Here is a 26,331-nt window from a genome sequence, read left to right on the forward strand (position 1 = left end):
CAGATTCAAAATGTCACGGGTGACACCACCCATAATTTTTTTTTTTTTTTATCAAAGTCCCAACTTTTATGCTTTTTTAAAGGGTGCAGAAAACAATTGATTTCATCTGATTAATATTATAAATCGCATTGGCAAACTGGTCTTTTGCTTTGTCAAAAACGCAACAGTGGAAATGAAAAATGGAAATGCAAAAAAAAAAAATTACAAAAAAAAAAAATCCATCGACCTCCGAGTCCTCAGGCGGACCATGTATTTATTGCAAAGACATCAAACCTGACCATATCATACATTGAAAATATTATTAGTTTTTATTTCAAAGTTAAAACAAAAATCATCCCAAAATCTCCTCCATTCACACTAATCCGCGGCGCTATAGATCACGTTTTATAACGCGAGAATCGCCTCCGCTTGGACAAAATTTAGAGGCGGAGTGCTCTGTCACGCCACTAAACCACTAAGCATGCCGGGTAATGTAGTCCGGTGGGCGTGTTCTTACCACTGGAACGTTAACACCACGGTCAAGTTGAAGACTACAGTTTCCCGTCACGCCGAGAAGAAAAGACCTACGCTGTGAGGGGGTGTGTCGGTCACGTGGGTCTGCCCGGCTGTAGAACTACTGGTAAAGGTGACCTGCAGCCAGTGTGATAGAAGCTGCTGAGACCTGACACATCTTCTTCCGCCTGCTGCTCTATCTACTGCCTGACGAGCATCATGGTGTGTATGACTCCTCCGCCGCCTGCTATGTAATGGCTGCACTATTCTGTAGCTTGCCTTCTATTAGTCGCACAATGCAGCCTGCAGTCCCGTGGCCTGTGCGGTAGCTCTGTGGCACGTTGCCAGGAGGCTACCATTGCAGTCACTAACCTTGTGAGCTCCCTGGGTGAGAGGGAGCGCTATGTAACCTGTAACAAATGCACATAATGCTACAATAATATACATACAGTGTGTAACTGCTTCTAAGCTTTGCTGTGTACATGGAGATGGGATACATTGTTATACACAGGTTGCACTATAACTTTTTTCCAACTATTGTAAAATAATAGAGCAATTCACTATAGGATGGGGATGCTGCAGTGTATCTACCAAAAATCTGTACAAAGATTTCTAAAACCAGATTAAAAAAGTTCCCTTCTTTCTTTTATAATGTTCTGTTTGTCACCTTGTTTCATTTCATGAGGCAAACATGTTTACTGTTACAATGCTGCAGGTCAGAGTTCAACCATAAATCTCATTTAGTAATCTCCAATTTTTTTTTCTTTGCACATGGTTTGTATGATTAGCCATTAGGATAACTGCTTGATATTTTTTTTTTTTTTTTTTTTTTTTTTCACTTTACTATAATAATAATCATCTAGGACTTCAGAAAGTTGACTTTAAGCACCCCCTTCAAAAGTTTATGAAGTGAATAAAAGATGCAGTTGCATTGAGGGAAGTGGGATTTTTCCACATCATAATTTTCCTTGTCAACTTACAACACTTCTTCTAATGAATTTAAAAAGTTATTCTACCTTCTGATTTTGCCACACTGATGGTATTTAATTTATTTATTTTTCGTACTTGGAAAGTGCTTATTTATCAATTCCACAATTCCTTCTATGTTTTGCCTCCTGCAGTGTTAAAAAAATAAATATTAAAAAATTTGGCTGATTCAGCAAATATACTCGCTTGTGACCCTCTATGGCTGTCCTGACGTTGCACTTGGGCGTAATGGTAGCAGTACCGCAAAGACTTGGCATGAGTTCAGATACTTGTTTCTAGCTACCAGGTTATATACTGCTACTAAATTTTCCATGCGCCTGCAGCTAGGGTGGTAGTTGCACATTCAATTTGTGCTATGTTCACTTATTGGCTTTGAAGAATAAGCATTTAAATTGAAAGCTTGCACTCTTTTTATTTGGTCGACAAGTCCTGTTTATCAGAGGTTTGCTCCTGTTGGGCAAAGGTAAACCATTCAGTGTACGTCACTACACCGGCTCAGCTGCAACTCCCAGCATGTCAAATATTCTGGTTACTCCAGGTAATTTAAATCTCTGTTCCAAATTTGGACTTGTATGCACAAAATTTTAATTGAGATGTTTGTTATTTGGGGGTGCATGGTGCTCTCCTTGTTACGGCAGATGACTTTATTCTATGGCTTCTGCTCTAGTTACCTGTACAGATATAATGGTTCATCGCTAGGTCTTTCCATAGTCCAACACTTTGTCACAATATTGGATCTATATATGTATCAGTGGGATAATGTACATACCATTCAGTTGGTCTTGACTTGTCTTCCTCTGATCTTTAGGCGATTACAACATTACAATAATTAATAAAACATGGAGTTGATTAAGGACAGGTTTAGCAAGACTAAAGAAAACATAAAGAAAACTTGAAGGGGAACTGCTAGCAGATATCCCACTCTGTTAAAGGCATTTTATGGTATTTCAGTTATTGTACTTCTAGCATTAATGTATTCCAGATTAAAGTGCTTATTCTCTTCCCTAGATTGCTTAACACCCCATCCCACTCCTCCTAGATTCAAAGTCATGTCTAGAGCTTAAGGGATGAAGTCATGGGTCAACATACCCCGTGAAATTCCATTCAAGTTTTATGGGACTGCTAGAAGTGGACAAGCTCTATCACATAGAAAATTTAGTGGAACTAACTTGCTGATTATTGGTGGGGTCCCAGCAGTCAGACCCCCTCCACCCTATGACCAGCATGTGCCCTGCTGCCCCATAGATCAGAGGTGATTAAGTGATGCTGCACCTGCCAGGGTCTGTTTGGGGGGGAAGGAGACAAATGCCTGCCAGGTTCCCTTTGGAGACCAGCTCTGGTAACTTGAGAACTTGTCACTGTACCAGCAGAGGTGACTTTCACTCCAGCCTGACTGCTTGCATCCCCTTTACTCTTGTAGAAAGATGTTTTCTGCTCTGAGGAATGAAAGTAGAGACAGTAGCTGGTGGCTTTACATAAACAAGGCATTACAAATAATAAAACCTGATGTGATGTAAAATCTTCCTGTAATGAAATTCCTTTAATCTGGCATTTGAAGTTGCAAATAAGTTTTGGATAACTAGACTGACCAGAGTATCACTACAGTGGTGAACGTCTGCCACTTATTGTATGGAACAAGCGTCATCCTGTTGACATTTTTATGCTCCAGCACTTCATGAAATGCTGATTGTCCTTCCTGTTATTCTTCAGCCTAGTCCCATCAAAGTCCTGATCACCGGAGCTGCCGGCCAGATTGCCTATTCCCTGATGTATGGAATCTCCAACGGTGATGTCTTTGGTAAAGACCAGGTGATGAAGCAGAATTTTCGCCCTTTAATGGCTGTCAATTACTAAGTTTTTGCATGTTTGGTACTTATCATTGTCCTCATGTTTTCAGCCTATTGATCTTGTCCTCCTGGATATTACCCCCATGATGGGAGTCCTGGAAGGTGTAGTCATGGAGCTGCAGGACCTTGCTGTGCCTCTGCTGAGAGGTGAGATCATCATATGTGCTTGAATGTCTCAAAAAATTGATAATATTTCTTCTCCCCTTTATTTAACAAAGTTCAAAGCAAATTGTTGACTTGTATTTTTTTTTATCAGGAAGGCAAAGGTTACATGTGCAGCCTGCATGAAACATTGTGAACTGTACTCTCGTTTATACAATCTGAGGCTAAATTCAGATGAATGTGTGCCCGCCGTACCATAGCGCTTCTCACCCCCCGCCCCTTTCCATAGAGAAACATGTTGCATGGTGCTGTATTCTGTGGAAAGATGGGACTTTCCCCATCTTTCTCCTGGGTGAGGAACTTTACAGTGCGGCTCCGTACCCCGGAAAAAGATGGGACATGTCCTATCTTTGTCCGTAGTATGGCGCCGTGCGCCATAACTTCCTATGGAGAGGGGTGGGGGTGAGCTGCGCTCACCACCTCCTCCTCTCCCCGTACACAGCCGTTGCCCGCTAACTTTTGACCCCTGGGGCAATTTGCTAAATATTTTTCTTTAAAAATGCCTGTTGCTGGGACCGTGCACAACAGAGCTCAATGGAGGGCCGTGAGTTGACTGCACTTTGTGCGGCTAGTTCGCCCCCCTCAATTCCTAGTGTGCATGAAGCCTCAGGGGCAATGTTGGTAAAAAGAATATTGTGTATTACAAAAAAATAATCCCATTGTCATTATTTTGGGTATTTGCAGTGCCTCCTGCTCACTGCAGGATATTTGTAATCTCTCCACAGAGGTGATTGCTACGGACAAGGAAGAAGTGGCTTTTAAGGACCTAGATGTTGCCATTCTGGTAGGCTCCATGCCAAGGAGGGAGGGCATGGAAAGGAAGGACTTGCTGAAGGCCAATGTTAACATCTTTAAGTCTCAGGGTGCTGCGCTGGATAAATATGCAAAGAAAACGGTTAAGGTAACTGGGACAATCTTACTTTGTGCCATGACTTTGCTCTTAAAAGGACACACTTTGGTTGGCTACGACTAAGGACCGTGAATGGTCCGAAACGTGTCAGATTTACCGTATTATAGGACGTCTGTTTTCAACAGTTTTTGAATAAAGTGGATTTTTTACATTACCTTACTACTTGCCTGGATGCTGGACCTCTACTCTTTGGTTCTTCGGTTTCTTGGTTTGCTTGGATGGTGCTTATAGATGCCTCTTGCAGTAGGTTTATTTGCTGAAAATTTTATACAACTATCCCATTCATGTGAACAGTGCTTGCACAAATTTTATGCAAGTTCTGCAGGAAATCAAATGTATATTTTATCTACAATTAATATTCCATGTGGACACAAGGGCATTGATGCCTACTTGGCACTGCTCACCCCCCCCCCCCCCCCCTTTCCTTTGCAAGGTCTGGCTCTACATACGGGAGAAGATGGTGCATGCTCTTCCCTGTGTATGGTTGCACGTGTGTGCTCACCATACCGCTACGGGGTGCCATAGGAATCTATGCGGGAGTCTATCTACTGCAAATTTCCAGCCTGATATACATCCCCATAACATCCATGTGAAAGGGGCATACATTCCCACAAAATACTGAAATGCTCACACAGAAGTAAATGCATTATTTTATTCTCCTAAACAAACATATTATAGCGCAAAAGTACTAATGTTAAAAAAACAAAACTCTGTTCACACTAACGCATAGAATAAAACTTTGTTCGCTGCTTGGTGAAGATTACAAGATGCAGTGGGAAAAGTTTTTTTTTTTTTTTTTTTTTTTTGTTTCATTCCTTTCCCTTGGAATGCAAAATAATGCTGCATTTCTCAGACATTGGAAAAAATAAATTCTTTTTTTTTTTTCCCTTTTAATTTTAGGTGGTTGTAGTGGGAAATCCCGCAAACACAAACTGCCTGACTGCAATAAAGTCTGCCCCATCCATTCCCAAAGAGAACTTCACTTGTCTCACCCGTTTGGATCACAACAGGGCAAAAGCTCAGGTATGTTTCCTTTCATGGCTTGTACACTGGCATTTAAATAATATTGGAAAATGGTTTATCTCTTTAATAATGTTATTCCATTGTTTTATAATTTGATTGCAATCCCCCAGCATAGATTTGAGTCATTGGAACCTCCTTTAATCTTCAGAATGTTGTGTGTCCACTGATAATGGAGGACAAGTCTGGATATGGTCTTGGATATGTCTTCAAGCCCTGTGTTTATTCTTCTAGATTGCTCTGCGCTTGAAAGTTTCAAGTGATGAAGTGAAGAACGTGATTATTTGGGGAAATCACTCCTCCACTCAGTATGCTGATGTTAGCCATGCAGTTGTAAAGCAGGGTGGGAAGGACGTTCCTGTCTCTGATGCTGTGAAAGATGACGCCTGGCTGAAGGGAGGTTTTATCTCGGTAAGAAACTACACAAATTGTGTTTGTCTGGTGCTATGGCTAAACTGTACTGCTGGTTTGCAGATGCACAGGTTGAAACCTCTATATACAATTCTCCATATGATTGCGCCATTGGTTTGCATTACATGACTCCCATACAGGCTTCAGTCAAGTTTTACCATTTGAGTCCAGAACTTTACGCTTATCCAACTCATTTAAGAGGAACTAAAATGCAGATTGCAAGGTAGTCCCTTAGCTAACATCAGTCTGACCTTTCATGTGATCTGGCTCATTTAGCCCACAGCTTGTTTATAGGATTTGTGTAAAACTTTTATTTTTTTTATTTTTTTTTTTTACAGAAAATGGCACCACACAATTAATAAATCTATATGTATGTTTTGATGCTCTGTCTTCTTGCAGACCGTTCAGCAGCGCGGTGCAGCTGTTATCGCGGCCAGGAAGTTATCCAGCGCTTTGTCTGCCGCCAAGGCCATCTGTGATCACACCCGTGACTTCTGGAACGGAACCCCAGAGGCAAGTTATGGCAAACTTGTTTAAAGGGGTTGGACACTCTTCAATAAATCTCTTCCATTAGCCATCTCTCCATGTATATGCACCATTGTCTCCTCATAGAGCTTCGGCCATTCCCTGTTCTCACAATGTTGCCTTCTTAAGTAGCAGGACTGCTGAGCATTCGGGCCGTAATGGCAAAAGGGCAACTTCTGTCAGTGGCCAACCCCTTTAAGTTGCATTAAATTGTACTATCTTCATGGTTGTTTTAAGGGTAAGCATCGGTCAAATGTCATATTGAAAAGTTTGTCTCTAACTAAAAGTTACAAAATGATCTTGGTCCAAGTTTTGTTGCACTGGTAGCTTGCATATAAGTCACCAATGCCATATTTGGCAGAAATGCAAACCTGCCAGATTAAAATGCAGCCATGTTGGACTGGTGCGACTGCACAGTTTGGGCGGTCCATTAAAAATGGACCAGAGGACAGGACTCAAAGTATCCTGGTGATATGATGCACTGTGGTTGGTCTTTTTTCACACAGGCCCTGGAGCATGTGCTAAAATGTTTGCCCCATAAGTGTTTCAAAACTCTACTCTGCTTCTGCTTTCTCGGTTTATTGGATCTGGTTAATGTTGCCTTTTCCCTCTTAGGGAGAATGGGTTTCTATGGGTGTGATCTCTGATGGAAACAAATATGGAGTACCGAACGACCTTCTTTATTCATTCCCCGTTACAATCAAGGTAGGATGCTCTTGGTTACAGTACCTGTAAGGTGAAACGTTCTTAGCTTCTTGGATAGTAAAGCTTCTTATATTCTGATCTTGAACAGGACAAGACCTGGAAAATAGTCGAGGGCCTCAAAATTGATGACTTCTCCTGTGGAAAGATGGATGTTACCACCAAAGAACTTCAAGAAGAGAAGGATACTGCCTTTCAGTTCCTTCAAATTGCATGACTAGAAATTGATCCAAATTCACTCTCAAGTACTGAAAAAATGAAAAGTTCTCTTTAAGTTTTAGTAACAAGCGCTTATTTATGTCTCCAGCGTTCACTATAGTTGAATCACCCGAGGGTTACACCTGATTTAGTTTTGTATCTGTAACTAGTTGGATGTCATTCCTAGTAATGGTGAATAAATCCCCATGTGGTTAATGAATGTTTCCCAGCTCTTTTGTTTATAGACTTAAATGGGTGTTCTATTTCAGCAAATTAATGTTATTGTTTGTATTAAAGTTACATAACTTTCTAAAATACTTTCTGTATCAATTCCGTTTTTCTAAATCTCTGCTGTCTTTCTATAGAAGGCTTCAATGTTGCTTCCAGTGGACAGAAATCTGACCATGGTCACACGGGTGCACAGCTTGTTAAATCAAACAGCTCTGATGCTAACAATCTGTGCACCTGTGTGACCATGGTCAGATTTCTGTCCACTGGAAGTAATCATGGAATCTTCCTATTGAATGACAGCAAGCCGAGATCTAGAAAACCCTGAGGAATTGATACACAACTTTCCAAAATATTTTCTGTAACTTTTATAATACAAACAATAACATTTGCTGACATGGGTATACCCCTTTCAATAAAGTTCTTCAAAGCTCACAACTATTCAACAAACATTGCATAAGTTCACACTACTGCTAAAGCCTTGGTTTAGAAAAAAGTGGTTTCAAGTTAGTCTACCATCAGGTAATCTGAACCTTGTCTCCCTATCCCATCTGTGTCCCAAGCTTAATTTCTTATATCTTTGTATGGCAGCATTTGTGTAAAAAAAAAAAAACTTCAATGCAAATTACCCTGTGGTGCTCTGCAGACCACAATCTGGGTCCACCATAACATTTATGCTCCCTCCCAGGGCTGTGCCAGCTGCATTCTGAGAGCTGATGATATAATCTGTCCTTCAAATATTGCTCTGATTTTCGAATTTCCTGCGGTGTCTGCTTCCTGCCCAGCACAAGATTAGAGTTAGTGACATTACATTATAACACGGTGGAGCCTGATGGTGCTCTAGAACTCTTCATTCTGTTATGCATGCATAGTTTCAAACGGTGGAAGAGAACAAGTCACACATGACCAGTAACAGTAAATTGGTATAAGGAGAAAATGGTGGAAAAAGATACTTCGGCACCAGCAGGTAAAAACTTCAAAATTTTATTTCAAAAACTAGTAAAAACAACATGGTGAAAAAAGAACCTGATTAAAAGCATGTGTTTGTACCAGTAATGTAACCAGGACCATGCTATGAAGGTCCGAAATGTGTTACCTTAGTCCTGTTTGGTCAAACATGCCATATATATCACTCACCGGCCACTTTATTAGGTACACCTGTCCAACTGCTCGTTAACATTTAATTTCTAATCAGCCAATCACATGGCGGCAACGCAGTGCATTTAGGCATGTAGACATGGTCAAGACAATCTCCTGCAGTTCAAACCGAGCATCAGTATGGGGAAGAAAGGTGATTTGAGGCCTTTGAACGTGGCATGGTTGTTGGTGCCAGAAGGGCTGGTCTGAGTATTTCAGAAACTGCTGATCTACTGGGATTTTCACGCACAACCATCTCTAGGGTTTACAGAGAGTGGTCCGAAAAAGAAAAAACATCCAGTGAGTGCAGTTCTGTGGGCGGAAATGCCTTGTTGATGCCAGAGGTCAGAGGAGAATGGGCAGACTGGTTCGAGCTGATAGAAAGGCAACAGTGACTCAAATCGCCACCCGTTACAACCAAGGTAGGCAGAAGAGCATCTCTGAACGCACAGTAGGTCGAACTTTGAGGCAGATGGACTACAGCAGCAGAAGACTACACCGGGTGCCACTCCTTTCAGCTAAGAACAGGAAACTAAAGCTACAATTTGCACAAGCTCATCGAAATTGGACAGTAGAAGATTGGAAAAAACGTTGCCTGGTCTGATGAGTCTCGATGTCATAAAGCTGGAATCATCTCAGACTGGTTTCTTGAACATGACAATGAGTTCACTGTACTCAAATGGCCTCCACAGTCACCAGATCTCAATCCAATAGAGCATCTTTGGGATGTGGTGGAACGGGAGATTCGCATCATGGATGTGCAGCCGACAAATCTGCGGCAACTGTGTAATGCCATCATGTCAATATGGACCAAAATCTCTGAGGAGCTTCCAGCACCTTGTTGTATCTATGCCACGAAGAATTGAGGCAGTTCAGAAGGCAAAAGGGGGTCCAACCCGTTACTAGCATGGTGTACCTAATAAAGTGGCCGGTGAGTGTATATGGCATGTTTGATCAAACAGGACTAAGGTAACGCGTTTTGGACCTTCATCGCATGGTCCTGATTACATTACTGGTACAAACACATGCTTTTAATCAGGTTCTTTTTTTCACCATGTTTTTACTAATTTTTGAAGTTTTTACCTGCTGGTGCTGAGGGATCTTTTTCCACCATTTTCTCCTCTTTCCCCACTTGGGACCTGGCGTGCATAGCAGAATGAAATACATGAGCAACACTTTTCCTGTGGGTGAACGTACACTCCTTCCCCCCCCCCCCCCCCCTTGTTCAGTAAATTGGTATACTTGGTTATGCATTTCTTTTCTATATTCACTCTGCATAGACATCTTTCCTATAAACTCTAGCGTCCGTTTCATAGTCTGCCACTAGGAGGCAATAAAGTGTTTGAATTTCTAATAGTGCCCAATTTTACACAGGGAACTTAAAGAGAACCTGTCACTAGGAGCTACTTACTAAAGTAAGCAGCCCCTAGTGCTACAACAGATGCAGCAGTGTTACACTGCTAGCGTTATCGGCAACCTCGAATAGCGCTAGGAGACACTGCTGCGCTGTACACTAGAAACACCGGACCACGCTGGAAGAGGTCCAGCTTATTCATGGGGGCAGTGACTGCCCCATGATGCAATTACTATTGGTCTATGGAGTGGGCGGGGAGGTTTGGGGAAGAGGCAGCGCCTCGGACTGCCCCCTCATGAATACACTGGACCGCTTTGAGAGCAGTCCGCTGTTTCTAGTGTACAGCGCGGCAGTGTCTGCTAGCGTTATAACACTGCTGCTTACTTTAGGAAGAAGTTCCTAGTGCTGTTTTCTTTATGGGAGATGCTTCCTTATTAATGGGTTGAGGTTCCCAATGCTATACTTGTGCAGGTTGTCTCAAAGTCTGTCCTATTTCTTCCCTGCCCCACCCCCCCTTTTTTAAATGTGAGATTACTCCTCTCCTTAGTACTCAGCCCCTCTGCTCACACAACACACATTATAGCAGGCAGAGGGAGTTAAGGTTATGCCTCTTCTGAGCCCATCAGGCTCATTACCATAATTATACTAATGTGATCCCTGACATAAAGGGATTCAATCACAGCTCGTCCCTGTGATGTCTAATGTGTATAGGGCATGGGGTATCTTCTAGCTGTATAGTAATGGAGATCTTTGTGGGCCTGATTGGCTCCCCCCCCTCCCCTTGGATCACATTGTAACACTATTTTCTATAGCGGACAGCATTGTCTACTAAAGATATATCTATTGCCTAAAGCATACATGCTACCAAAATACCTGTAGGAGGCTGTATTGCAGTCGGGGCGCACCACAGCTCTGCACGTGCCATGAAGCTTATGGAAACAATCTGTAAATCCGCTTGTCTTGTTACTTAATTACCTTAGATCTGAGAAGCTGCTTATGGCCTTTGTCTTACTGATGGAGATCAGAAATGTATTCCTGGTAAATCTATTAACGCTATTAATTCTACAAATCGGAGTGAATGAATTATGTAACACCACACACTCTCTGCTACACTGTGCCGCTAAATGTTGCCTTTCAAGAGGAATCTATTCCTTTTATTCTGGTTACATTACTGCCCTGGCCTGGTACAGACTTGTAGTCATTCAGATCACTTCTGATCATGGCATAGCCCTGACCTCAACTGGTGTACTCTTTGCACTGATCCATAGTGTTGGTGTCGGAGTCAGGTTCCTGGAGCCCAGTGGAAAAAATAATTCTTCGATCTACAATTATAATCTCCAACCTCCAAAGCTCACTACAGTGCTGCCAGCAAGAGAAGAAAATGTAGGTAACTATAGTGTGGGTTTTTTTGTGATAAATTGGGTGCATTTGCTTATACTCGAATATAAATGGTATGAGCAATGTAATCTTTTCCTATACATAAAGAGTTATTCTAGTGTCCCCTTTGCTGTAGCCCTTTTATTAGACAGAAAAAGGAGCACGGTCTATGTCAGGAGGTGGCTGCAGAAAAGTGGGCATTGTAGACCAGGGGTTGTTGGAAATGGCACATTTATATGCCAGGGAACATGGGTGACAGCTGCTCTGTCAATTTTGTGATTCGTGGGTACCCCAGTGGAATATTACCATGAAGCACAATGGGGAAGATTTATCAAGCTGTCTGAAAGTCAGAATATTTCTAGTTGCCCATGGCAACCAATCACAGCTCCCCATTAAAATATTCATGAGCACTGGTATAATGAAAGCTGAGCTGTGATTGGTTGCCATGGGCAACTAGAAATATTCTGACTTTCAGACAGCTTGATAAATCTGCCCCAGTATGTAACTCTTTGGGCCGTGGGGGTGTCTTTATCTCACCTCAGAAAACACAGGGGCTAGGTTTACCCCTGTGCAGTGGCATAACTAGGAGTGGCAGGGCCCCCCTTCCAACTTAAAAATTATACAGATTTGTATACTCACACATGCAAGTTACAATCACACATATATGCAAATATCACACATTATACAAATATGCACACTCAGAGCATATACACACATAGTGACATATACAAACCAACAGCATATATACACACCGATGCAGCATATATACATCACATATATGTTATATACAATGTGCAGCATAATATGGATATAATGAGGCACATTCTCCACTCTTTAGTGTGTCAGTTCGGATGGCGGGCCCCCTTACACTGTGGGCCCCATAGCGGCTGCTACCACTGTAGTTACGCCCCTGCCTCTGTGGAGATATCATTGTAAACTGTAGCTCCATCTCAATTATTTGGCCTATTAACCAATACCTTCCTGGAGACAGGCTCAGAATCTCATTGTATGCATGCACTCCAAGTAAGGCTTTTCTTATTCTATATTGTCTACATACATATATACATTTTTGTGGACAGTCTGCATTATAGTAATATTCTCTGTCATGCAATTCCAAATGAAAATCATTTGAAAGAGTTCAGGACTGTGGGGGGGAGGCAGGTTTTTTTTTTGGTTAGTTGGACATTGCAAAGGAGTTACAGTAGGGGATATAAGTGTAAGGGGGGGGGGGGGGTTGACAAGATATCTTACTCTTTCCAAAAAGTCAGTATACATGGCCTCCTCCACCACCCCTCCCTCTAGTTCAATCTTATATTGTTTTTCTTTTGGATACTTGGGTTTTTCCTCTCTTTTAGCTGTCACACCTGGGGGGGAGTTGGGATCTTGCCCTTGACAATAAGGGGCAACTTGGTGCCTTGGTGGGCATTTGGGATAGCAGCACAGAAGAGGTGTTCCAGTTTAAGGCCAAAGATCAAAATAGTCTTTAATCTTACGTTGTACTCTGTTAAATAAAGCTGTGGCCACCCAAAGTATCCAGCATGTCCTAAGATATTTATTTGGTTATGCGTGCCTGTTGCCCGCTAGGTTGTTGTTGGTTAAGAGTTGTCCCCGCAGTCCTGTATGGCCGCTGTCTCAGTGAGGTGATGCCAGTTACACATCATTACTATGGTAGGAGATAGCAAGACGGTCTGTTACATCATCACTGGGAGCAGAGCATAAGAGGAGGAGTTACTGAGAACTGAAGGATCATGGGACTTGTAGTTGTAGATGGCGGCCATCTTTGAGATAACTGCATACTTTAGAAAGATCATAACATTTTGTGAATCATAGAATCAAACTAATTTAGCTCTGTTTTGTGATAGATGGCATTGAGTTTATACTTACCTAGACATGGCCTGTATTTCAGATCCTCGGCCTTCCTTCTATTGAAAACAGATGCACATCCATAATTCATATAATTATTTTATTCATCATAATTACACTTAAAGATTTTAAAACTCTTCTCCTTCCAAATGCTTTTCTCATTGCACTTCAGTTCCTGTTTAAAAATGTTGCAATTTTTTTTTTCACATGGACTAAACCCCAGCAAATCTCAAACTAAGGCGAGTGGAATTGGACCCATATGTTGGGCCAATCCCATAGTCTTCAAATATTGCAACAAATGGGAGTCTTTGCATCATACAGAAATATCATTCAAGGACTCCCTAATGAGCAGCATGGTGGCTTAGTGGATGGCATTACAGCCTTGCAGCTCTGGGGACCTGGGTTTAAGAGTTTGTATGTTCTCTCTGTGTTTGTGTGGGTTTCCTCCAGGTCCTCTAGTTTCCCTCCCACACTCCAAAACATACTGGTAGGTTGGTTAGATTGAGAGCCCATTGGGGACAGGGGCTGATTTGGCAAACTCTGTGCAGCGCTGCGTAATCTGTGTGCGTTATAGAAATAAAGACATTATTATTTTATTATGGCCAAACAGCAGCTTCAGGACTGTTGCCTGAAGTATACAAGATTCTAATTCATCTAATTGATAACACAAAATCTTACATGTTCAAATATTATCTTGAAAAGATAGAGGAGGCAGCGGAGCCTTTTCCTGAATAGGTGATTAATATATTGACATTTCCTACTGTCTTTTTCTGATTATTGACCTAAGCATTTTAAGGAAATTTCCAGTTGCCAATATTTAAGGGGTTGATGTGGAACATGTCTGAGTTGCTTTTCATTTAAAGGGTTTTTCTAGTAAAAAGTTATTGATGACTTGTTTACAGGAAATGTCATCAATATCAGATGAGCAGCAGCAGCACTTCTCTTCCTCTGAAGTGTCCTTCCTCATGATACTGATGGAAAACCCTGCAATGCTGTGTATGTACAGTCCAACACAAAATTACACAAATGTGTAGCTTTTCTGCTGAAAAAATGTTGGCTAAATTTGTGCCCAAAGGAAATCTACTTTCAAAATCCATCATGATAAACCAAGGAAACTTACTCATATATCCAGGCACCGTGACTGTGGTAATTTTCTTATATGTGTTATCCATGGCCTTCTTCCTTCTAAAAATCAAGCAAATGAGCCTGAAGGGCTCTGGGGTGCACTCTCCATGCTGTAGATTCACTGGCTGTTACACGGTACACTTAGCACGCCCCCCTCCCTCTGCCTGCTGCAGAGCAGAGGATGTTTCATTACACAGTGAGAGAGGTGTTATACACAAGTTACAGCCTGTGAATCAACAGCACAAAGTGGCTCTGGTAAATCCCCCCCCCCCAGTGCCCCTCTCACTCATTAGCATAATTGTAAAAGTTGATTTTTAGAAGAAAGGAGGCCATGGATAACAAATATAAGAAGATTCCTACAGTCACTGAGCCTAGATCTTTGAGTAAGTGTCCCTGGTTATCATGATGGATTTTGATGGTAGATTTTTAGAAGAGGTCTTGCAGTAATCCTGGAATAACAAAGTCACAAGTGTTTCCTGGTGAAAAAGGTGAACTTGAGAGGAGCAATTTGGTAATATAGCACACTCTCTTGCAAATGCTGAACAACAGTAATAAAAAAAAAGTCACAAACGCTCAACTCTCCCTTCAAAACAAGGAAAATTCATAGAAAATGGTCTTCAGATAAAATAAAAAAGAAACAGTACAGTGAAAATACTGTTTCTTTCTTTATATTATCTGAAGCCCATTTTCTATGAATTTTCCTTGTTTTGAAGGGAGAGTTGAGATATGGTGAATTTTTTTAAAATCCTGGAATAACCCCTGGAGGTCAGGTTAAAAAAAACCAAAACAAACAATAATCAGCCTGAACCAGCGACTGGTTGAGATATCATCCCTAAGCACTTCCTGTGTGTCAAATCCGGAACAGGAAGTGGAAATCAGGAGAGATTAAGGCAGCTTCAAAATGTCAGCAATGGGTCATAGCTGAAGTAACTAGAAGTTCTTTTAGTTCTTAGCCCGTTTGCAACCCACTGCCACAATGTTATAAGGCTGGAAACCCCTTAAAGGGATCCAGCTGTTTACAGGTTGACGTTTCCATCAAAAATATAGTAATACATTACAGCATGTCTGCGTGTGAAGCTTTTATATTCAATGTACTGGAATTACTAAGGGTTAAAGCCGCTATTATACCTTTGCTTTCAATACAACCAGTAGTCACCTTGGTGCTTCATTTCTTATGCCTACACAAAGGCTGCACTTTTATGATATAGAAGAATATGTCCCTGTGGGAGGCTGCATTTCTTTAGAGAACATAAATGAGAACCAGCAATTTCTGTGTGAGGTTTTTACATTTGCTTCTCTGAATTTTCCAGGCTGTGATATATTGATCGTGGGGAATAAAACATTTTAACCACCGAAAACAGCTTCGTGTAGGATCCTCTGTAATTATCAGTTTGCTGTCCATGTCCATCTATGTCTTTTGTGCCATATAGAATTTATTTTCAGAATGTTCCCTATTGCTATTTTATCCTATTAGGAAAAATAATTTATTTTCTGTCCAGGAAAATTACATTTTTAGTAAATGGGTGCTGAATTTCCTGTTAATTGCTGGAATATACTTCATTATTATGGCACTCTGCTTTTCTTCATTGCAATTACATTACAAATTTACACAACTCATAGAAAGTGGTGATGGCACTTATTACATGGGTTATTTATTTCCAGAACCCACCAGTCAGGGGTGGATTAAGACTGCCATGGGCCCTGGGCTGTATGACTATTATAGCCCCTTCCCACATATGGTACTAGAATATGGGAACGGAGTGCAACACCCCTGCCATCTCATAGGCAAGGTGGTAGTTGCGAATAGCGTCCTCTCCATGACAGGAGCGGTTAGGGAGGCTGATCACCTGTATTTAGAGCAGGAACAGATGTATGAGAATTTCATGGGTGATTATAAAATTTGGTCGGTGGTTTGGTTGGCCAAGCTTAGGCCTCGGTCTATTGCCGAAACCGCCTATATTATAATCCACTACTTCCCCCAGTGGAGCATCTATGGCTATAAGTCTCCAAATGTTTGCAAGGCAAAGTCTTCATAAGGAGAGCTTTTGCCTCTCTTCCCTGAATGATGCAGGGAACTAATGACATATTCACATAGCACTATACCAACTCTTTTTCACACTGTTTTTAGCTAAACACTGCATAGTTCTTATCCCCAGAAAATTAACTTTGTAAGCCTACCCGGCAGCGTGCCAGAAGCAGCAGTGAGCCCCAAAAGCATGTGTTATTCAACTCAGCTCTTTTCTACTGGCATGTCACTCAATCCCCCCTCCCTTCGCCAGTGCAGAGCATAGCAGAAGATGACGTAAACCGAAAGGAGAGGGACTTGAATCCATAAGCTGAGACACACTGCCTCGTATGAATAATACATGCCCCTTGGGACTCACTGTATTTTTTAGATAAAAACAGTGCTATGGGAACGTATCATTATGTTTATTAGCGAAAATGCTCCTGACAGGTCCCTTTTAAAAAAGACTCCCTTTTTAAACTAATATTACCCCAATGGGTCCTTGTAGAACCATGTTTTTTTCAGCTGTGTTATATGCTTATGTTTCTCAATAAATGTTTCCTGCCCCATAAAAAAGGTTCCTTTTCTGTAGCCCCCATCTTATGCTTCCTTTCTGTAGTCCCCCCTTATACCTCTCTTTCTGTAGTCTCCCTTACACACCTCATGCCTCCCTCATACTTACCTCTCAAAGGTCTCCTCTGCAGCACCTACTTGTTCCGCAAGTGGATACGTAACACATGAAAATTGTCTCTTCTGTTTTTTTTTTTTCTCATGTTTCTGTCCTTTGAAAACTTTTTAAAGACAAGATTTTTGATGTTATTCAAATCTTTTTATGGAATTTAATTCCGGAAGGAAATAATAGAAACAAAATATGTTGTCATTCAGCTGCATACATCACTATTCACAACTCGTATATATATCAACTTTAAATACGGAACCTCATTCTTTATATGTCTTTGTTCTTTTTTGACTTGACCTTTTTCAGTTTATATAAGCATAGAGTAGGAGGTATTATCCTTTCCCTCCACAGTCAATGTCATGTGAACCACACTGCTTTGAGCTGCTCTAAATAGGGAACATCCATTGTATTATAGTGATATGTAGTAACAAGTTCTATAGGATCTATTATAACTAATCTCCAGTGACAGATTAGACCAGATCTCCTGTCAGCAATGAAAACCTCCAGACTACTGAAGGCAAGATTTTCATTAAAGACAATTATCTTCTCCATAACTTCAGTCAGGCTGTGTCTCAGAGAGCTGCATATCATGAGAGGGGCACTGTACTCACAAAGGGCGGCATTGTAAAGCATGGCATTATGAGAAGCCAAAATGGAAGAAATGGACCTGAGGTGAGGAAGGGGCAATATTTCCCACGGATACATTTTTTATGAATTCATGATAGGAGCAGCACAAGGAATGCACAGGTTTAGATCTGATCTCTACATGTAACATGAACATCTTACCAGGGTCCTAGGGCCGACCAGTGAAATTGATTCTCGGGGCCCACCTACTGCTACATGGAAATATTCATGGTATCATAATTTATACGGTTGATAAAAGACACATATCCATCAAGTTCATCCAAGATTGGATGAGGAAAAGATTTAGGCAAAAAATTCTATATAACATAACCATCAATGTTATTTAGGTGTAAAATCTAGGCCCTTCTTGAAGCTCTCTGCTGTCCCTGCTGTGACCAGCGCCTGAGGCAGGCTATTCCACAGAGTGACAATTCTCATAGTAAAAAAGCCCTGTCGCCTCCGGTGATTAAACCTTGGTTTCTCCAAACGGAGACAGTGCCCCCTCGTCTTTTGATTTGATTTAATCTGGAACAATTTTCCACCATATTTTTTGTATGGACCATTCATATATTTATATAAATTAATCATGTCCCTTCTTATTCATCTCTTTTCCAGACTAAATAAATCTAATTGTTTTAATCTTTCCTCATCACTAAGACCCTCCATACCCCTTATCATTTTTGTGGCTCTTCGTTGAACCCTCTCCAGCTCTAGGGCATCCTTTTTATGGACTAGAACTGGACAGCAAATTCCAGGTGAGGCCGAACCAATGCCTTGTACAGTGGTAATATTACACCCCTATCACGAGAGTCCATACCACTGCTGATACATGACAAGATCTTGCATGCTTTAGAGGCAGCTGATTGACATAGTATATTAACTGTATGTTCTTAAAGCGCATTCTGTAAATGCGGCCTCATTGGGGCTCATTTGCTAAGGGTCGGTGGAGCGCATTTTCGTCGGGTTTCCCGACGATTTCCGTTTTGCGCCGAATTGCCCCAGGATTTTGGCACATCACGTGATCGGATTTTGGCGCACCGGCGGCAGCTTGCACGCGACAGAAATCGGGGGCGGGCCATCAGACAACCCAACAGATTCGGACAACGCGCAGGATTTAACATTCAGAATTGTGTCGCAAGACACGCACTTACAAGCGCCGGGAAGAAGAAGGTGAACTCCGGCGGACCTCGGTGCAGAAGTGACGGATGCAGGAAATTGGACACACGACCTTAGCGAACCCTGGACAGCACACCGCGGGATCGCGACAGGACCGGGTAAGTAAATCTGCCCCATTGCATCTGAAAGACACAAAAAATGCATGCGGCAAAATGCCTCCCAAATTATATCAATATTAATGGCAGTAAAAACACAAATGTATTTTGAGGTGTGTTTTTCCCAATGTGTTTGCAATGTGTTTTCAAACGTAATACAAGATGCAATTAAATTGTGTGTTAAAAAGCATATAAGGGGCACCTGGAGAATATCTCCCTGAAACGCAGACATGTTTAGATCTAAATGCTTGTGTTTGGTAAGTAGTAACGTACTTTGTAGCTACTCACCCAATGCAAGCATTTAAGTCTAAACAAGCCTGCATTCAGGGAGGAGATTCTCGAGTTGCACCTAAAATGTAATTCACTCTTGTAAACATGGATGTAAGGTCCACCATCAGGGAGGACCTACTAAAAGCAATCAGTGCCTCTGCCATCTCCTATTGTGGCCCCTCACCTCCCCATTATATTGTGACCTCTCAGCTCCTTCTCATATTGTGGCCCCTCATCTCCCCCTCATAATATTGTTGCTCAAAAATATTGTTGCTATAGGAAAAGGGATATATTAATGTCCCTTTTTCTGTAGCCGTCATCTTATCAAGACATTAGAAGAACACTACAGAAAAAAGGGCAGCTGAAGGAAAGGGGGCATTATATGGGTTGGGCTTAGATATAGATTGTTTTCGGGGCACACAATTTTATTTTACAGGGACCATGGTAAGAGTTTTTTTTTCTCTTCCCGGTCTTAGTAATTCTCACTGATGAATAACTGAACCATTCTTTTCTAGCTGCTTTTTCACATAGCTGTTTTTTTTAGTGATCAGTGGCTAGTGAAAATAAAGTAGCATAGAGCAGTGGTCTTTAACCGCCGGGCTGCAGCCCAAGACCCAGGCCATGAAACACCCGGTCCCGGGCCGCAGTCCGGCAGCTGAAGACCACTGGTATATGAAACTTGGAAAAAAAAAAAGTTCGAACTTACCTCCGCCGCTCCTTTTCACCCCGTGGCTCCAGCTTCTTCTGTCCTCCGCTTCCCAGCAGTGCTGGCAGAGGCATGTCTATGCTCTCTGCTGCACGCACCCGCTATGATAATGTACTCAGGCAGCAATACAGCCGCAGCATAGCGCGCGCGTGCGGCAGAGAGCATAGACGTGCCGCAGGGTAAAGAGGAGTGCGGAAGGTAAGTGTTTTCTTTATTTTATAACGGCTCAAATGTGGACATTTCACATGGGGGGAAGGGAGCATTGCTGGGCACAACTTCTGGTGGGAGCAATTCTGGGGACATTATCTGGGGGAACCGATGCTGGGGACAATTCATTGGGGGGGGGGGGGAGCACTGCTGGGGGCATTTCATTGGGGGCCTCTGATGCGGACATTACATTAATGTGAGGAGGCTGCTGCGGACATGTTATTAATGAGGGAGGCCACTGCTGGAGATGTTATTAGTGAGGGGAGGCTACTGCTGGACATGTTATTAGTGAGGGGAGGCCACTGCTGAACATGTTAATAGTGAGGGAAGGCCACTGCTGAACATGTTAATAGTGAGGGGAGGATGCTGCTGGACATGTTATTAGTGAGGGGATTCCTTTGGTAAATTTTTTCCATTTTTTTGTGGTAAAGTTTGGTACCTCGGTTTACACTTAGGCTTATACTTACTTACTTGGATGCAGAACATAGGGTGAGCTCCACCATCCACCCTCTTCCCATCTGTAGCAAAATCAAGGGGTTGTACTAAGTTTGCATGTAATCCAGTATTTACAGGATAATAAGCAATAATAAGGAGATCGACCAGGGTCTAACTGCTGGGTCCCCACAAGAACGACACCTTCAGCACTGCGGAGATCAGGAGTTCCCTTCTTACTATGGTTGGAGCGGCAGAACGAGCACGTTATGTGGGTGTCAGAAATTGATGAGCACAGCACTACTATTCACTATCTATGAAAGTCTAGAGATACCCTAGCACTATGCTTGGCAAATTCCTGTCGCTCCCATAGTATTGTAAGCAGTGTTGGGACAAATGGTAGGTGCATCTATAGGATGTGAGGATAGACCTTTTAAGGGCTAATCCTCACGTCCCCGCAATCTTTAAATAACTTTTATTCCTCTAATATGCAGATTTACTAAAGAGGCTACTAGGGCATGGAGCCTCATCTCCGGCTACTCCACGCCCTAGTAGCCTCTTTGACCATCCTACGCAGTTACGAGGAAGCCTGCGAAGCCTACCATCTGCGCATGCACAGAACCCCAAGCTTCGGAGCAGTGACTGCGCAGACACGGATGAGGGAGCACAGCCACGAGGAGCTGCGCGCCAAAGACATCTGGTAGGGGGTCAAAGAGGCTACTGGGGCGTGTAGCCTCAGCTCCGGCTACTTCACGCCCCAGTAGCCTCTTTAGTAAATCTGCATATAAGGGGAATAAAAGTTATTAAAAGGTTGCGGGGATGTGAGGATTAGCCCTTGAAAGGGCTATCCTCACATCCTATAAATGCACCTACCACCCGATCTACCTTTATAGGTAGATCCGTGGTGGTAGGTTTCCTTTAAAGCTGTTTAAATGTAGCTTAATCATACGACGACGCATTTCCCCTGATAGTCTATTCTCTCCAACCCTCCGTTCCGTTGCAAAGTTGGATTCAATCAAACGCAGCCCCATGTTGAGGACTTCCAAATGCCCCTATTTCAATGTCCCCCGGTGACAGTAAAACACGATAAAGAAAGATAATTAGACAGAGGACATGTTGTATTCACACTCAGAGCTTTATATATATTCTGTAACCTGCTCATATGTATGGTGAACCCATAATACACTTGACATGTTTCATTATTTGGGGTTACATCTTATATTCTATTTGCACGTTACATTGACGACGGCTTCATGTATTATTAGTTTCCATTAATCTGAGGTCCTCAACCTTTTCCATTTATGTATTTTTTACAGCAAACCTCAGACGTCATTTAATGCATCCATTACAGAGAGTGGATAGACTAGAAATGTGGAAAATAGATGGAGACGGCTGAGTAATGGATTAAGTGACACAGAAAATCCAATAAAAATATACGGATGTCATATTTTACAATTCATAGCCTTCAGGTTGTATCTAACCACAGATGGATCAAATGGGAACATCCCAAATGAAGCTGGACCTGGCATCTATCTTCAAGGGAGTCTACCACCTCCTCCATGCGTTATAATACACGAGCAGCATGTTGTAGAGAATTTCCCATTTCAATCCGTATGCTAATGAGGCAGTTGGTGCATCCAGGCTGTATCCTTAGTACACTCCAGTAAAACTAATTAATTGAATAATGCCTGGTGCAGGGCCTGAAGGGAGGAGCGGAACTTGTTTTTATTGTATTCCTAGAACCTTGCCAGAACCTAGAGTTAGGGCTGGCGCAGCACCGGCCATTACCGGCGTAGTGCTGAGGCCTAGGGATCTCAGTCCCAAACAGCCTGGCAGTACCTGGTGAGGGGTAAGGGGAACAGTATATAAAATAACCACGAGAGGTCTTTTTGGTAATGATAAATTAGGGAATATTTTAGTTAGTTTCTAAAGTTTTAATGCCACCACCTGAGTTTACTACAAAGGAGCCCACTGAAACCTAGAGCCGACCCTGCCTAAAGTCATGCTCCTCCCTTCAGGCCCTGCACAAGGTCTTAGCTGTGACTGGAGTATCACTTTAAAATTTTATTTAGTGTATGGTGTAATGGACAGAAATAATAAAGGTATATTTGAAATCACAGTGAATTTCTCCACAAGATTCTGCCAGCAGATAACCACGCTTGGTGGGTGGTGGTGGTGGTAGACTTCCTTAAAGGAAACCTACCACTTTAAAATTACATGACCCACAAATACCTTGCAACAGCTCAGGGTGAGCTGATGCCGGGCCATATCTTGACTAGTTGCAGAAACCGCTCTATTCCGTGAAAAAGTGTTTTATTCGTTATATTCAACCCCCCCTTCAGTGCACCACGTTATCGCAGTGCGCAGCATGCACGCGACCGTCCGAAGCCGGACACGGAAAAAAGTTGTTCTTGGGCTTGCGGCACCTCATAATAATGCGCATGAACGGTCGATATCGATATCGTGGCGTGCTGAAGGGGGGTTTGAATATAACGAATAAAACACTTTTTCACAGAATAGAGCGGTTTCTGCAACTAGTCAAGATATGGCCCGGCATCAGCTCATCCTGAGCTGTTGCAAGGTATTTGTGGGTTATAGTGTAATTTTAAAGTGGTAGGTTTCCTTTGTTTTTTTTCATAACTAAACGCAAAAGATTTCATCCAAATTTTTAAACTAATTTGAAGTACAATGTGTCACGAGAAAACAATCTCAAAATCCCCTGGATATCTCATAGCGTTCCCACGCTATAACCACTTATAGTGACACAGGCCAGATTTGAAAAATGGGGCCGCGTCCTTTAGGCCAAAATAGGCTGAGTCCCCTAGGGGTTAAAGAAGAAGCTTCCTTATATGCTGATCCAAGTTCATTCCCTTCTTGGTTTGTCTTTCATGTGATATTGATTCCATGCTTGACCATGGAATCAGCAATTAGGCATTGTGCAGGGAGGTCATTGTACAGGAGGAGGAGGAGATAAGCTGTGACATCATCTATTGTCAGTAATGATGTAATGATGGGTTAGTGTTATCTATATAAAGGTCATTGTACATGGAGGGGGAGGAGATAAGATGTGACATCATCTATTGTCAGTAGTGATGTAATGATGGGTCAGTGTTATCTATATAGAGGTCATTGTACAGGGAGGGGGAGGAGATAAGCTGTGACATCATCTATTGTCAGTAGTGATGTAATGATGGGTCAGTGTTATCTATATAGAGGTCATTGTACAGGGAGGGGGAGGAGATAAGCTGTGACATCATCTATTGTCAGTAGTGATGTAATGATGGGTCAGTGTTATCTATATAGATGTCATTGTACAAGGAGGAGGTGGCGACAAGCTGTGACATCATCTATTGTCAGTAGTGATGTAATGATGGGTCAGTGTTATCTATATAGAGGTCATTGTACAGGGAGGGGGAGGAGATAAGATGTGACATCATCTATTGTCAGTAGTGATGTAATGATGGGTCAGTGTTATCTATATAGAGGTCATTGTACAGGGAGGAGGTGGCGACAAGCTGTGACATCATCTATTGTCAGTAGTGATGTAATGATGGGTCAGTGTTATCTATATAGAGGTCATTGTACAAGGAGGAGGTGGCGACAAGCTGTGACATCATCTATTGTCAGTAGTGATGTAATGATGGGTCAGTGTTATCTATATAGAGGTCATTGTACAGGGAGGGGGAGGAGATAAGATGTGACATCATCTATTGTCAGTAGTGATGTAATGATGGGTCAGTGTTATCTATATAGAGGTCATTGTACAGGGAGGAGGTGGCGACAAGCTGTGACATCATCTATTGTCAGTAGTGATGTAATGATGGGTCAGTGTTATCTATATAGAGGTCATTGTACAGGGCGGGGGGAGGAGATAAGCTGTGACATCATCTATTGTCAGTAGTGATGTAATGATGGGTCAGTGTTATCTATATAGAGGTCATTGTACAGGGCGGGGGGAGGAGATAAGCTGTGACATCATCTATTGTCAGTAGTGATGTAATGATGGGTCAGTGTTATCTATATAGAGGTCATTGTACAGGGAGGAGGAGGAGATAAGCTGTGACATCATCTATTGTCAGTAGTGATGTAATGATGGGTCAGTGTTATCTATATAGAGGTCATTGTACAGGGCGGGGGGAGGAGATAAGCTGTGACATCATCTATTGTCAGTAGTGATGTAATGATGGGTCAGTGTTATCTATATAGAGGTCATTGTACAGGGAGGGGGAGGGGATAAGCTGTGACATCATCTATTGTCAGTAGTGATGTAATGATGGGTCAGTGTTATCTATATAGAGGTCATTGTACAGGGAGGGGCAGGAGATAAGCTGTGACATCATCTATTGTCAGTAGTGATGTAATGATGGGTCAGTGTTATCTATATAGATGTCATTGTACAGGGAGGGGGAGGAGATAAGCTGTGACATCATCTATTGTCAGTAGTGATGTATTGATAGGTAGGTGTTATCTATATAGAGGTCATTGTACAGGGAGAAGGAGGAGATAAGATGTGACATCATCTATTGTCAGTAGTGATGTATTGATAGGTAGGTGTTATCTATATAGAGGTCATTGTACAGGGAGGAGGAGGAGATAAGCTGTGACATCATCTATTGTCAGTAGTGATGTAATGATGGGTCAGTGTTATCTATATAGAGGTCATTGTACAGGGAGGGGCAGGAGATAAGCTGTGACATCATCTATTGTCAGAAGTGATGTAATGATGGCTCTTTCTAACAGTGAAATCAATTACACAAAAAGCACCTGCGTTTTAGATCTTAATCCCACCATTACTTATAAGCCGTTGTAAATGTAGTTTTTCCTTATAAAATAAATGAATATATTAAAGCCACTAACAGCTCCAGCTGTTCTCTATCTCCATATAGACATTACTATTGGTAAGCGCTAGGGGGCGTGTTAGGATTCCTTATACCGATAGGATACAGAGGGTCAGCGATAGTAACAAGTAAGCTCCTCCCATTTCAGTAATATCACCTGACGCAATATCAACCAATCTTATATGAGCACATGCCTTACACGTACACATCGCCGCCATTTTGTCGTAGGCTATTTCGCCGAAACATGGCGAGCGGCTTCAAGAAAATGTCCGGTGTAGTGGAGACATATTTTGCATTCGGGGGAGGGGGGCTGGTGTAGTGCTGAGTGATGTCAGCGGGTGTCGGAAGTGTTGCAGACACCCGGCCCATCCATAGCTGCTCTTGTCAGGTGCGTATGAGCAGTGGCTCAGGCTCCCCGGCTGCATGTGTAGTATAGAGCTGCTGGTCATCTGTCTCTGGCTCTGTGTATGTTCCTGCACAGGGTTTACCATTCTGCATGATGCAATGTTGGGCACGCTGTATGCATGCACAATAGTGGCTGAGTTATTAGAACAATATAGAGCAGAGTCTGCAATGACCTACATCCCCTTGTCACTGTATGCTGGGACTTGTAGTACTTCACTTCTGATGATTTCTGCTCACATAACGATAAATGAATGGCACCTCTTCCAGTATCCGATAGTTAGGCGCTATAAATACATACCACAAACTATAATTCGCCAATTCAGACACTAAAAGGGATTGTCCATCATTAGAAAAATGTAGCTGCTTTCCTTGCACAACAGCGCCGCACCTGTTCACAGTTTGAGAATGGAATTGCAGCTCAGAGCCATAGCCTTCAATGGAGCTGTGCTGCAATACCAGACACAACCTTTAGACATGGGAGGTGCTGTTTCCTAAAGAAGTTAGTACAAACTCTTTTTAAAGCTGTAAAATGGGAACGACCTAGAATATGGTAAGG

General features: G+C 42.3%; 2 protein-coding genes across 2 annotated transcripts in view; both read left to right on the forward strand.

Moving 5' to 3' along the window:
• The first annotated feature begins 553 nt into the window (after positions 1–553).
• MDH1 (malate dehydrogenase 1) lies at positions 554–7,470 on the forward strand. The gene is made up of 9 exons (XM_072140384.1): positions 554–714; positions 3,190–3,288; positions 3,377–3,473; positions 4,214–4,389; positions 5,299–5,421; positions 5,653–5,829; positions 6,229–6,346; positions 6,974–7,059; positions 7,148–7,470. Exons 1-9 carry the CDS (start codon positions 712–714, stop codon positions 7,271–7,273), a joined length of 1,005 nt encoding a protein of 334 aa, XP_071996485.1. The 5' UTR covers positions 554–711; the 3' UTR covers positions 7,274–7,470.
• An 18,146-nt stretch (positions 7,471–25,616) lies between these two features.
• UGP2 (UDP-glucose pyrophosphorylase 2) overlaps positions 25,617–26,331 on the forward strand; it is a 62,774-nt gene continuing 62,059 nt past the window's right edge. Inside the window, exon 1 of the mRNA XM_072140386.1 lies at positions 25,617–25,758. The gene's annotated coding sequence lies outside the window, so the exon portion shown is untranslated. The remainder of the gene's footprint in view (positions 25,759–26,331) is intronic.

This window comes from Engystomops pustulosus, chromosome 3, assembly GCF_040894005.1.
Source record: "Engystomops pustulosus chromosome 3, aEngPut4.maternal, whole genome shotgun sequence".
In the NCBI taxonomy this organism is placed as follows: Eukaryota; Metazoa; Chordata; class Amphibia; order Anura; family Leptodactylidae; genus Engystomops; species Engystomops pustulosus.